Raw genomic sequence first — 13,309 nt, forward strand, 5'->3', positions numbered from 1 at the left:
GATGGCAGCACAGCCTGCTGGTGTATCAGCCGCTCCTCCCAGCTTGGTGGCATCAGCAAACTTGATTATTTTTAATCCCTCCTTGCTCTTCTCTACCCCCAGGAAAGGATGGGGAAAGTGATGTTGACTTTGAGAGCTCCTCTGAGAGCCCTTGACTTGTCTTACAAGTGTGGACAGGGCAGGAGGTCTCCCCACAGCAAGCTGGCATTAAGACACACAGGTATCTCTCCTGCTGTACATCCACTTTTGAATTTTACTAATAAAAACACAATTGTGTATTTTTTCCTCTATATGAGCCATTCCAGGGGAGTGTGAACTATTGTGGGTCTCAACATCATTTCCAGCTTTCAGGTGCAGAGATCCTTTGGGAGTCATCCTTCCTCACGCCTGCAGTGAGGATGCCCCATGCTCCAAGGGGCAGGATGGGAAACGTGAGCCCTGTCCCAGGGTACTCCACATATCAAGGAGCCACAGAGTGGTACAACCCAAGAGCAGCCAGGCCTGAGAAGGGAAACAGCTCAATAAGGAGACAGATTTGTGATTGTGTGAGTAACATGATGGTTCTTGGTCCACTCCTTCACTAACCCCAAATCACAGAAGAAGGAGTCAGGAAGTAGTTTTTGAGAAAGCATCTCAGACATTGGAATTTGAAGACTAATTTAGGGCTGTAAAGGCAATTAAGTGCAAGTGCTAATGGATGTTTTGCAAAGGCAAATGCAATGGGTCACATCTTGCAGGGTGCCTGCAGGTGCTCCTCATTCCCCGCCAGCCCCCCCTGTAAATCCCATCATGTGTTGTAGGGCATATAGAAAGCCAGGGTGAGCCTAGGGTTTTCTGGGGAGAGAGCCTGAGGTTTGGGACAGTGGAGGTCTTTTACATACAGCTCTCCCCTCTCTGCTCTGAATGAAAGGTAAGAAAAAATAATAAAAAATTTCTCACCCCATAGCCATGGAGGCTGGTGGGGAAATGAGCAGTCTCTGTGCTCTGACTTTGCCATTGCTTAGGACAGGGCTGGAGGTATTGCAAATGTGCTGCTCAGGCAGTGCTGAGGTGTGGGGCTGTTGCTCAGGTTACACTGTTGCTGAAAGCTGGCTGCAGCATGTATATACTTGAATAAATACGTCTGAGTAAGGTTAGTGGATTGTAATCCTTGGAATGCGTGTTTGTGTTGATAAAGACCTAGAGTGGATGGTTATTTGAGCTTGTGAGGTTGACTGTTACGTATGCTTTCTCATGCCTGCAGCTCCTGCCCTCTGACTCAGGTGGGCTGGCTGTGAGCATGCCCTTGTGGCAGTTTCCCTGCTCAGTGAGAAAAAGGAAGTGTTGGGAAATACTTTTCTTTTTCTCTGGGTAAGCTCACTAGGGCACAACCTATTTCCTTGATATCATTCAAAATAATGAAATTGAAGAATGCCAGCGTGATATTGGGCAGCTTTCTTCCCCCTCCAGCTCTCAGAGGCTGCATACATTGAATAATGAATAACCATGCCCAGGGTTTCTTTCTGGTTTTTGTTATCAGTTGTAGATCCTCTGTTGTATCAAATTAAAAATGAGAGCTGGAGTGTTTGCTGTCATTTATTCTGCAGAATTGTTAGAAAAAACAAGGCTTAATTAGGTGAGAGTAACTCCCCAAGCTTCTCTTGATTGTTATGAAAGAGGCTATTAAGACTTTGCAGGGAAAGACAAGATAACGAGGACTAGAAATTAAGAAAATATGAGAACTTTCCCTTTCTAGATTAAATGAGCCTTGTTGGAGACACTGCTGGCAGGAGGAGGAAGGATATAATCAAATTTATTTAATGGATGTATTTGTCTCAGGGCACAAGGGAATGTGCTGGAATCTGAGGTATATAGATTTGTCACATCATGTACCAAATATACTTGCCTTTTCCCCTCCCCTTGTGTAAAAAGCTTGTTTTTAAAAAGGGAAATTGTGTTAACTAAAATTGGTAGTGTGTCTCTTTCATAAATTATCACTCTGTCAGTCACTGCATATTTGAATAAGTTATTTCAGACTATAAGGCAAAAGTGCCTCTTGAGAAAGACTATCAGTGTATTAATTAGAAGGGCTTTTGCTAAAGAATATCACATGATATGGGATCAAGAGCCAATTTATTAACCAAAAGTTTTAATTCTAAGTTCTTCTGCAGCAATCAGAGCTCAGGCCTTGTCTGTGAGAGAACTTTCACCTTACTAAACTGCATTTATATTTCAGTGCAGCTGGGTTTAGCAAGACTCTAGTGCAAATCCCTGACCTGTGATGTAAATCATCTTGCTACCCAAGCTGTGCTCCGCATTAGACTGTACAACCCACCCTCCATGCGTAGCGCAGCTGTAGGAAGAGGTTTTGCGGGTGATTTTGTAGGTCTTTTGTTGTTTGATTATTTTTTTTTTTTGCCCAGGCTTGTGTTCATTGGTTGCAAGGTACAACTGCTGCACAGGCTTGCAGCTACCAGCATCTGAATGCTGTGCCTTGCTCCAGCAAAGAAAGCTGCTAGTGGAGTGACAAATTGATTTGAAATGGACTTGGGGTTGGAAAAAAAGGATGTGCAAATCCCCTTGCTCAGTGGATACTGCAGTGTGGATGCTGCTGCTGAGTCAACTCAGTAGTGCTTAGAGTAGGCTCTGAACTATTGCCTTTTCCTTCTGTTTTCCAGGAAGGCTGGAAAAAGCCCAGAGCTATCCCTGGGAGGTCCCTGCTGCAGGCTGTGACCTGCCAGAGGAAGTCAAGTCCAAAGCAGATGTTTTTTACACAGGCTAGAAGGCAGGACTTTGGAAACTGGTGCTGCATGATGCTCTCCACTGGGGCTTGTCAGGCCTTGCTGTTCCAGGTGGGTATGGGATGTGCAGGCTCCGAGAGAAGTACTGAGGCATGCCTTCACGCAAACCCCTCTGCAGACAGAGTTATTGGCTTCCTTCCCTCGTGGGTGTTTTGCAAGTATGGCACAATCCCTCCTTGTAACACCCTCGATGGTGTGCCAAGTGCTCCCTGGCCCATCCCGGCTGAGACCTGCTTTCCAGGCAGATGGGCATGAGGGGAGGATGAAGCCTACACCCTCCCCTGGTGAGGGGCAATGAGAAATACCCAGAGACATCAGCAGCTAAAGGCCATATGTAGAACACCAGCAAGTACAGTGTTTGGGTGGCTTTGTCCACTTTCAGAAAGTGAGCTCCTGGTCCTGTGCCCATTGGTTAGCCCTGTGCTGGCAGGGTAAGCAAAGACCGTAGATTTGAAAGTTTTGGGCGTGAAGAGACAGGGATTCTGCCCTGGGATCTGCTGGAAAAAAAATGCTCTTATTTCTTATGAAAATCTGGCTCGTTCAGGACAAGGGGTGGGAAAAAATGGTGCTGTCTGCTCCTCCTTGGCATGCCCCCAGGGAAGGTGGGGAAGGGCTCCCAGCACATATCAATGTACCTGTGGGCAAAGACAGAGCCCTGCCAGTCTCCAGAGAGTGCTGTGACTGCAGCAGCCCTGAGCAGACTTTACCAAACAGAGATGGCCCTGGGATGGTTCTCAGGGGGAAAAAGAATTTCACAGAAAGCAGGTAGCTGTGGTGGCAGTCAGCAGTGGGTGCCCCTTCCCTGATCCCCTTGCCCAATGTAAACAGAAGCTCCACAAGCAGCAAGCCAACAGGAAGGTCGTGCCCTTACAATAAATTGGCCATTAATCTAAATGGTCGGATTAACACGATCTACTTCAAGCCATCACAGCATTAAAGATAAATCTGTAGTACTCGTCAGGAGGTGGGATGGACCTTGAAGAGAAGTAATACATCTCCATTGACTTCATACTCCACCGGATATCATAAAAATCCATACAACACTTTTAAGACCTGGCAAGCTGATTGCACGTTCTACCAAGGACAGCTCTCATCCTCGACTGGCCACACGATGGCAGAAAAAGCAAAGAACATTGCAAAACTAAGCGTTTAAAAAAAAAAAAAAAGAGGCAGTGCAGGTTAGTGTGTCCCAAGGTTAGTGGGGAGGCTGGCTCCCCTTCCTGCTAAGCTACCTGCCAGGGACTGAGGTTCAAAAGCTTCCATTGCTGCCAACATTAAAAACAAAGGTTACTGAACATGAAAACTATTTTGGTAAAGGATTGAATGGACTTTACCAAGTTGTGAGTAGTTCACAGCAATCCATTGGGTCACTCTGTTCATGCCCTGGTTGGCAGTTGGCTGAGAGCTCAGCTGATTTAGTGGAGAACTAGTTTTTGATGCTATTTTAAGTGGTTATGGGTCCCAATTGAGCTGTAACATGCAAAATTCTCCCTGAGACCCATCCCTTGTGGTCCCCTTGCTGCGGGGAGATTGGCATGCCTGGATGTAGGATGGAGTCCCTGCTGGGGAGGCCCTTTTGGTATTGCCTGTGCTGTGTGTGTTACCCACGCAGGCACCAGTTGTTTGTGGCATTAAAAGGTGCATGAAGAACACGTTTCCTTGTAAAAAAAACTGTGAGTTGATATATTTGCTACCCAAGCAGAAGCGGAATCAAGCAGGCTGTTTCAGGGTGTGAAAAAACCTGGTCTGGGTTGTTTTGCTTCATCTGTGTGGGGATGGTTTCTGCTGAGATACGTGTTTCACTGCCCAAGGCCACTGTGTCAGCAGCAAAAGAGGGGGATGAGAGCTGCCGTGAGTTCTCCAGTGAAATCATCCTTTGGCTGTGCAGGCCAAGTAGGGAGATGGATGAGTTTAAACAGTCTTGTCCATGGCAGGAGACTATGATTCTGCTCTGGCTGAGATGGGAGACCAGATACTTGCCTCTACCTGCTTCCCAGCTGTGCTGGCTTGCTTGGACTTGCTTCATCTGGGTGCTCCCTGGAAGAGGGTCTCTCTCCAAGACCTTAGTCACAGCCACTGTTGGCAATACATTAAAGATAATTGCCTGTCTAATACTTAATTCCATGTTGCAGTTTAAGTCTTGCATTGTAGTTCTAAATCCAGCAAACTCTCTAGAAATAAAGACAGCAGTACTTCAAACTAAACTGGACAGGAGCTGCAATTTGTATAGCGTGGGAATCATATAGCAAGTGTAGCTGCATGGATCTTCTGTTCTGCTGTGAGACCAACTTCCCGTTTTACCAGTTAATGCAGGTGAAAGCTGAGTAGCTGCACCTGTAGGAGTACATTGAAGAGAAGAATATATTTTGTTTTCTATGGGCCAGTTAAGCCAGGCTGCCTTGGCCTTTAGAAACATGCAGGTGCCTGGCCCCAAATACTGGTGGCTCACTGGGCATCACTAGTCTGTTCAACACCCACCGCGGAGCCCTGCAACAGGAAAAATGCCTGAGAACAGCAACTCCCTCTTCTAGCCAATACAGGCCAGAAAAAACATCAGAAAAGTATCAAAAATAGCAGTGCAAAAGCTGCACTATAGTGTTGATCTAAGTTTAGTTCTCTGTTGCTCTTTTGTGGGAGAAGGAAGCCTGGAGCTGAACTGGTTAGGCATTGTATTAAGATGTTTAAAAATTTCCATTCATTATTTTAAAATGTGTTTAAAACTGTCTAGCATTGTTTTTAGGTTTCCTCTGTTGTGGTTAGGCTTTGTGCTGTTACTTACCTTTCTGCACAGGCTGCACGTAGAATATTCGAAAGGTTGCACTTGGACAGCCAGCACTCATTTGAATCCCGTTTGGGAATCCTGCCTTGCTCAGTGGGGAGGTGGGAGCCTTCCCTGACACACCTATGGCTGCCCTGGGATAACTGGTGTTAAAAAAAACCCAGGAGGCTCCTGCCTGTCCAGCACCTGGCTGCTATTTTGGTGCTGCCTAAGGCAGGCTTTCTGTGTAAGCTTAGAGATATTATCACAGAATCATAGAATTGTTAAGGTTGGAAAAGACCCTTAAGATCGAGTCCAACTACTAGCCTATCACTGCCAAGTCCACCACTAAACCATATCCTCAAGCGCCACGTCTACCCTTCTTTTAAATACCTCCAGGGATGGAGACTCAACCACCTCCCAGGGCAGCCTGTTCCAATGCCTGACAACCCTTTCGGTGAAGAAGTTTTTCCTAATATCCAACCTAAACTTCCCCTGGTGCAGCTTGAGGCCATTTCCTCTTGTCCTATTGCTTGTTACTAGGGAGAAGAGACCAACTCCTGACTCGCTACAACCTCCTTTCAGGTAGTTGTAGGGAGCGATAAGGTCTCCCTTCAGCTGCCTCTTCTTCAGACTAAACAACCCCAGCTCCCTCAGCCGCTCCTCATAAGACTTGCTCTCTAGACCCTTCACCAACTTCGTTGCCCTTCTCTGGACATGCTCCAGCACCTCAATGTCCTTCTTGTAGTGAGGGGCCCAAAACTGAACACAGTACTTGAGGTGCAGCCTCACCAGTGCCGAGCACAGGGGCACGATCACCTCCCTGCTCCTGCTGGCCACACTATTCCTGATACAAGCCAGGGTGCTGGTGGCCTTCTTGGCTGCCTGAGCACACTGCCGGCTCATGTTCAGCCAGCTGTCAGCCAGCACCCCCAGGTCCTTTTCCTCCAGACAGATTTCCAGCCGCTCCTCCCCAAGCCTGTAGCGTTGCATGGGGTTGTTGTGACCCAAGTGCGGGACCCAGCACTTAGCCTTGTTGAATCTCATGCCGTTGGCTCCAGCCCAACGATCCAGCCTGTCCAGGTCTCTGTAGGGCCTTCCTGCCCTCCAGCAGATCGACACTTCCAGCCAGCTTGGTGTCATCTGCAAACTTACTGAGGGTGCACTCAATCCCCTCATCCAGATCATCAGTGAAGATATTGAACGGGACCAGCCCCAACACTGAGCCCTGGGGAACGCCACTTGTGACCAACTGGATTTGACTCCATTCACCACCACTCTCTGGGCTCGGCCGTCCAGCCAGTTTTTAACCCAGCACAGAGTACACTTGTCCAAGTAGCCATCTTCTCCAGGAGAGTGCTGTGGGAGACAGTGTCAAAGGCCTTACTAAAGTCCAAGTAGACAACATCCACAGCCTTCCCCTCATCCACTAAGCGGGTCACCTTATCATAGAAGGAGACCAGGTTAGTGAGGCAGGACCTCCCTTTCATAAACCCATGCTAGCTGAGCCTGATCCCCTGGTTGTCCCACATGTGCCGTGTAATGGCATTCAAGATGATCTGCTCCATGACCTTTCCCGGCACTGAGGGCAGGCTGACAGGCCTGTAGTTCCCCAGATCCTCCTTCTGACCCTTCTTGTAGAGGGGTGTTGTATTCGCTAGTTTCTAGTCATCTGGGACCTCCCTGGTTGACCAGGACTGCTGATAAATGATGGAGAGTGGCTTGGCGAGCTCCTCTGCCAACTCCCTCAGTATCCCTGCGTGGATCCCATCCAGCACCACGGACTTGTGAACATCCAGGTGAAGAAGCAGGTCGGTGACGGCCATCTCTTCAACAACTGGGATTTCATTCTGCATACTAGCAACATCTCCCAGCACAGGGGCCTGACAACCCTGAGGATGACCAGTCTGACTATTAAAGACTGAGGCAAAGAAAGCATTAAGTACCTCAGCCTTCTCCTCATCTTTCGTGGCAAGGTTACCGTCCACATCCAACAAAGGAGGGAAGTTCTCCCTGGCCCTCCTTTTGTCACTGATGTATTTATAAAAACATTTTTTGTTATCTTTAACAGTGGCAGCCAGTTTAAGTTCCAGCTGGGCCTTCGCCTTCCTAATCTTTTCCCTGCATAACCTCACAACATCCTTTTAGTCCTCCTGAGTCACCTGCCCCTTCTTCCAAAGGCAGTAAGCTCTCCTTTTTTTCTTGAGTTCCAGCCAAAGCTCATTATTCAGCCAAGCTGGTCTTCTCCCCCACCTGTTCAACTTATGGCACATGGGGATGGCCTGCTCCTGCGCCTTTGAGACTTCCTTCTTTAATAACATCCAGCCTTCCTGGACTCCTTTGCCCTTTAGGACTGCCTCCCAAGGGACTCTGTTAACCAGGCTCCTTAACAATCCAAAGTCTGCCCTTCTGAAGTTCAGGGTAGTGGTTTTGCTGACCCCCTTCCTTACTTCTCCAAGAATCGAGGACTCTATCATGTCATGGTCGCTGAGCCCAAGACAGCCTCCAACCACCACATCACCCACCAGGCCTTCTCTGTTCGTAAACAGCAGGTCCAGTGGGGCACCTCCCCTGGTTGGCTCGCTTACCAGCTGCATCAGGAAATTATCTCCCACACACTCCAGGAACCTCCGAGACTGCTTTCTCTCTGCTGTGTTGTATTTCCAGCAGATATCTGGTAAGTTGAAGTCTCCCATGAGAACAAGGGCTAGAGATTGTGAGACTTCAGCCAACCGCTTGTAGAGTACTTCATCTGTCTCCTCGTCCTGGCTGGGTGGTCTATAAGAGACGCCCATCAGGGGGTCTGCCTTACTGGCCTTCCCCCTGATCTTTACCCATAAGCACTCAACCTTATCATTACCATCATTGAGTTCTAGACAGTCAAAACACTCTCTAACATACAAGGCTACCCCTCTGCCTCTCCTTCCTTGCCTGTCCCTTCTAAAGAGCTTGTAGCCATCCATTGCAGTGCTTCAGTTGTGCGAGTCATCGCACCATGTTTCCAAGATGGTGACCCCATCATAGTTTCCCTGATGTGCGATGGCTTCCAGCTCCTCCTGTTTATTGCCCATGCTGTGTGCATTGGTGTAAATGCCCTTCAATTGATCTATTGGTCTCTTCTCCAACACAGGTATGCCACCCCCAGGCTCGTTCCTAGCAAGCCTGGTTTTATCCCCTTCCCCCTTCATATCTAGTTTAAAGCCCTCTCAACGAGGCCTGCTGACTCCTGAGCCAGAATCCTTTTCCCCCTTTGCGACAGGTCAACCCCAACTGTCTCCAGCAGGCCTGGGGCCATGTAAACTGCCCCATGATCAAAAAAAACCAAAATTCCACCACTGGCACCAGCCTCTGAGCCATGTGTTAATGAGATCGGACGTCCTGTTCCTTTCCGTATGTCTCCCTGTCTCCTGGCTACCGATGGGATGGAGGAGAACACTACCTGTGCTCCTGATCCTTCAAGTAATCACCCCAGATCTCTAAAGTCCCTTTCGATTGTCTTTGCGCCTCTCAGCTACCTCATCACTGCCGACCTGAACAACCACTAGCAGATAACAACTGGATCTGTTTACTAGCCTAGGGAGCTTCCTGGTAATGTCTCTTATCTTTGCCCCAGGGAGGCAGCAGACTTCCCTACGGGATGGGTCTGGCCGGCATATCAGGCCCTCTGTTCCCCTCAGAAGGGAATCGCCTATGACAATTACCCTTCTTTTTTTCTTACCAGTGGCCATTGTAATGCGTGGGGCTGACTGGTTCCCTCTAGTCAACCCCTTGGGTGGATCACTGTCTGTATCTTCATCCTCCTGGCCCTTGGGTTCCAGAGCCCCATTCCTATTGTGTAAGGGCACCTGGGGGGGCGAAGTTGGCCAGGAGAGAATTCGCCTACTGCACCGAGCAGGGATCTGCATCCACCCTCCATCTCTTGGGTCCCCTCCCTCTGCCTGGTGTTACCAGGGCACAGGAGCCACTCCTTCTCTTAATGCTTCTATATGTGGTGCGCTTGTCTCAGGGATGGTAGGGAGTGGCTCCACCAGTCTATCTCCCTCTCGCATTCCCTGATACTCCTCAGTCTCGCAACTGCTTCTTTCAGCTCTGCCACCATGCTGAGAAGATCCTCCACCTGCTTGCACCTCACACAGGTCCTGTCTCGGGAGCCCTCCATGACTGGAGCAAGGCTCCGGCACTCCCTGCAGCCAGAGACCTGGGTGGCTGCATGTTTTAGTGGGAGTTCTGTCTGCATCGCCACATGCCTCCTGGGCGATGGCTCTTGTCCGAGCAGAGACCATGGCTAAGTCTTTTCCGGGAGAGCGCGAGGAGAGCTCGCCAGCTGCCTGCTCGAACTGCCGCGCCCTTCCTGGCGCGCCGCGCGCCTGGTCGCTCGCGCTCCCTAGGGGCCCGTTTAAATCTCCCGCCGTTGCCCCAGCAACGCCCAAGCCCCGTCTGCCGCGCTCGCGAGAGCAGCCGGTTGGTTTTGGCGCGAGGGCCCCACCGGGCTCGTTATCGGGTTCCCTGGCACAGGAAACCCCCTTTTCTACCCCAATCTACCGCCCAGTCGCAGGAGTTACCGTTGCTGCTACCGAGTGCCTCGCCAACTGAGTAATTATACTGTGTAAAACTGCCAGACGGTTGGTGCTTAAGTAGAGCAAGGTTTTAGCGTTAGTAAAATCAATATGGTATTCTTCGTGCTTCAAAAATGGCAAGTGAAAAAAATCTTTGTGTGTCTTCCAGGTCTCTGGAAGTCCCCACCTGCCTTCTGGGCCCTGTCATGGTGCAACAAGGTGAGTTTTTCTCAGTTTCCAGGCAGAATTCTGCTTTAAAATAGCGACTCAGGCTACTGAAATGACAGCAGCCCCTGGCCGTGTGGTCGAGCAGCCCACCTACTCCCGGAGGTCCTCGAGGCTGTCAACAGGGGATGGCACCGGGAAAACTCCCTGCCCTGTGCTCTTATGGAGGCTATTGCGCCAGAAAAGGCTGGTTTATCACAGGCAATAGCAATGTCAAAAACCTAATAGAAAATGCAGATTTTGTTAGGTCACATCTCATGTCTCAATTTTGGTGATCTAGGTGGCAACAAATGTTTTCATGGTCTGTGCCCTCTGGACCAGGGGGATGTTCCCTCACAGAAGCTATTTCAGATGAATGGTGTTTCCAGTCATGCGTTATCCCAGCCCAGAGGGAAGAGGATATGGGGTTGGCCTGCGTGCTGCCAGAAGGCTGGAGGCACCGGGGAAAGCCGGGCAGTTCTGAGCTCAGGGGCTGCAAAGCCGCCTTGGGGATTAGGCTGGGCTTGCTGGCAGGCAGGCTTAGCCCGCAAAGGCAGTGCCTGCGGGGTGCTCTCCTGGAGGTGTGCCCAGAGTTTGCAGTGGGAAAAACACCGAGAGACCCTAAACACATTCCGTGCTCAGTCATGACGTGGGGAAAGCGCCCTAAGGTGCATTTATGGTATTTGCTTGAGCATCAGGCCAGAGTTTTGTATCAGAGGATTATTAGGAGGGCTGTGGCATGGGAGGGAAGGATCCTGCGTTATAAATATAAGGTTGTACCCGCTGCCTAACCGTGGCCGTGGCTCTGGCGAGGGGCTGGGAAGGTGGACAGAAGGGCTCCAACCCAAAGGCTCCGGGGGCTCCAGGGATGATGCTTCTCTCAAGCCCCCGCTACAGCCGTTCCCCGCACCACATTTCCCATTTCCCTCCCCACAGCCATACCCACCCGCGCACCCCGGGCTGCTCTCTGCCCCCAGCGCCCTGAGGGCTCCCGGCCACGCAGGGTTTGTCCCTGGGGCAGCCTCTCCTCCGGCGGGAGCTGGCGGCCCCCGCGGCCCCGGCCCCACGTTGTCCCCGCAGGGCCGCCCGAGGCTGCGGCGGGGGGGGGGGGGGGGGCTCCCGCCGGCCTGGTTCCGCACTACAGCTCCCAGGCTGCTCCGGGGCAGGCCCCGCCGCTTCCCGGCGCCGGCGGGACAAAAGCGAGGACGCGGGGGGAGTGCCGCCAGCCGAGGCGAGCCGAGCGGGGCCGGGCCGGGCCGGGCCGTGGCGGGGATGGTGCGAGGCCGGCGGCGCGGCCCGCGGGCGGCCTAGGAACCGGGCCGGGCGATGCGGCCGTGAGGGCGGCGGGGCCGGGCGCCGCCGCGATGCTCCGCCGCAGCCTGAGCCGCCTGGTGAGTGCGGGGCCGGGGCAGGGGGGCAGGGCGGGAAAAGTTAATCGTTATTATTTTTTGCCTTTTATCGGATTTTTTTTTTTTTTTTTTTTTGGGGGGGGGGGGGAGGCGCATCCCCGCGGTGGGGGTCGCGGCCGCAGGGCTCCCGGCCCGCTCCCGCCAGCGAGCCGCAGCGCTGTCTCCCTCCCTCCCTCCCTGATCCCCTCGGGCAGCGCCCTGCCCGCCCTGCGGCTCTTCACTTGAAGTTGCCTTTGCTGTCGGAGCTCAGACCTTTTTGCCGCCTCACCCTCACCTCCCCCCCAAATCCTAGAGGAGGGGATTTCTCGGTCCCTGGAAGCGCGCACCCCAAACCGCACGGTTCTAAGCCAGGCGGGATGCAGGGCAGCTGTCAGGGGGCTGCCCACCGCTTTCCCACCCGCTTCGTGTCCGCAGATACGTTAAACACCCTCCCAGTGCCACATAAGCCACTCAGAGATTTCACCATGACCTCATTGCTTGGCCTGAATGCTGTAATTACTCATTTTTTCCTTTTCCACAGCAAGTGCGGTAAAAGCGAGCGTTTAAACATAATTTCGGGAGCTTCTGTTCATGTAGCAGTGCCATTTATTGCGCAGTGTGTAGTTAAGAAAGTTCCTTGAGTTTAAGCCGCGAGTGTATGTTATTAGATTGGTGCATACACCCGTGGAGGTGCAGGAGCTGTTTCCTGAGGCACGCTGTGCCTCTTGGCACCCTCTTACCTGCCAGAATAATGGGCTCTGCCTGCGGCTGCCCGCAAGGCCGGAATGGCTGGGAGATGCATTTTCATATTCGCTTTTAGTTTTGAGCAAGCTGTTCGTTCTGGATTTCCAGGCACAAGGAACTCTAATCTTCTTTAAGTCTGGAGGTGGCTCTGCAGCATGTCTGGGAAAAGCAAATGGTTAATTTTCTCCATCTGTGCCTTTGGTTGGATTGCTCTTGAAGACTTTTGCTTAGCCTTGCAGAGAACACACCTACTGCAACTATTGTTTTGCAGCCCTAGGGATAAATGTATAAGATCTAATCTCAGTGCCCTGAGTTTCTGACTTTGAATTTAGCTCTGCCTGGTCTTATTGTGCATCCTACCCCTCCTTTGCAGGAGGGTTTTTCTAAGGCGTACCAGGAGACACTTGCGGTATGAAGCGTCTCTTCCTGGAGCCACCGAGTTTGGCTAAAAGCATTTTTAGGTACTGGCGGCTGTGGGATGCCACAGAGGTGCCTGGCTGAGCTCTGGCTCCAGCATCCTCTTCACATGTGAAGCACGACCCCTGCTCTGCCTGGTGGTCCCCTACTGGCTCCGTGCCACCTCTCACAGTCCCTCCGCACAGGTAGGGGACATGCATGGCTGCTGGGGTGTGATGGCCACTGGAGTGGGGAAGAAATGGTCCTGATCACCAAACCCAGGTACTTGTAACTGCTTTGTTCAGGGCTGAACTGTTGCGCCATGCATTTGGAGGGTTAGAGGAAGTTTTCTGTTTAGAGGAACAACTCTGCTAGGGGACTCCAGAGCGCACCAGGATGACTGTGGTGGTGTGAGGGTTTTTTGGACACTTTTTCTATCTACTGGCTTTGTAAGGGGAATTTGAGCAGCAACGAGCTGTGTTT

General features: G+C 51.3%; 1 protein-coding gene across 3 annotated transcripts in view; it reads left to right on the forward strand.

Moving 5' to 3' along the window:
• Positions 1-11,516: 11,516 nt before the first annotated feature.
• The window catches only part of ATP11C (ATPase phospholipid transporting 11C (ATP11C blood group)), a 59,073-nt gene continuing 57,280 nt past the window's right edge, over positions 11,517-13,309 (forward strand). For all 3 annotated transcript variants that reach the window (XM_075106733.1, XM_075106731.1, XM_075106735.1), the window contains exon 1: positions 11,517-11,689. In XM_075106733.1, coding sequence (XP_074962834.1) covers positions 11,663-11,689 — 27 coding nt within the window. In that variant the 5' untranslated portion in view covers positions 11,517-11,662. The remainder of the gene's footprint in view (positions 11,690-13,309) is intronic.

The sequence above is a fragment of the Phalacrocorax aristotelis genome, chromosome 11 (genome assembly GCF_949628215.1).
Source record: "Phalacrocorax aristotelis chromosome 11, bGulAri2.1, whole genome shotgun sequence".
In the NCBI taxonomy this organism is placed as follows: domain Eukaryota; kingdom Metazoa; phylum Chordata; class Aves; order Suliformes; family Phalacrocoracidae; genus Phalacrocorax; species Phalacrocorax aristotelis.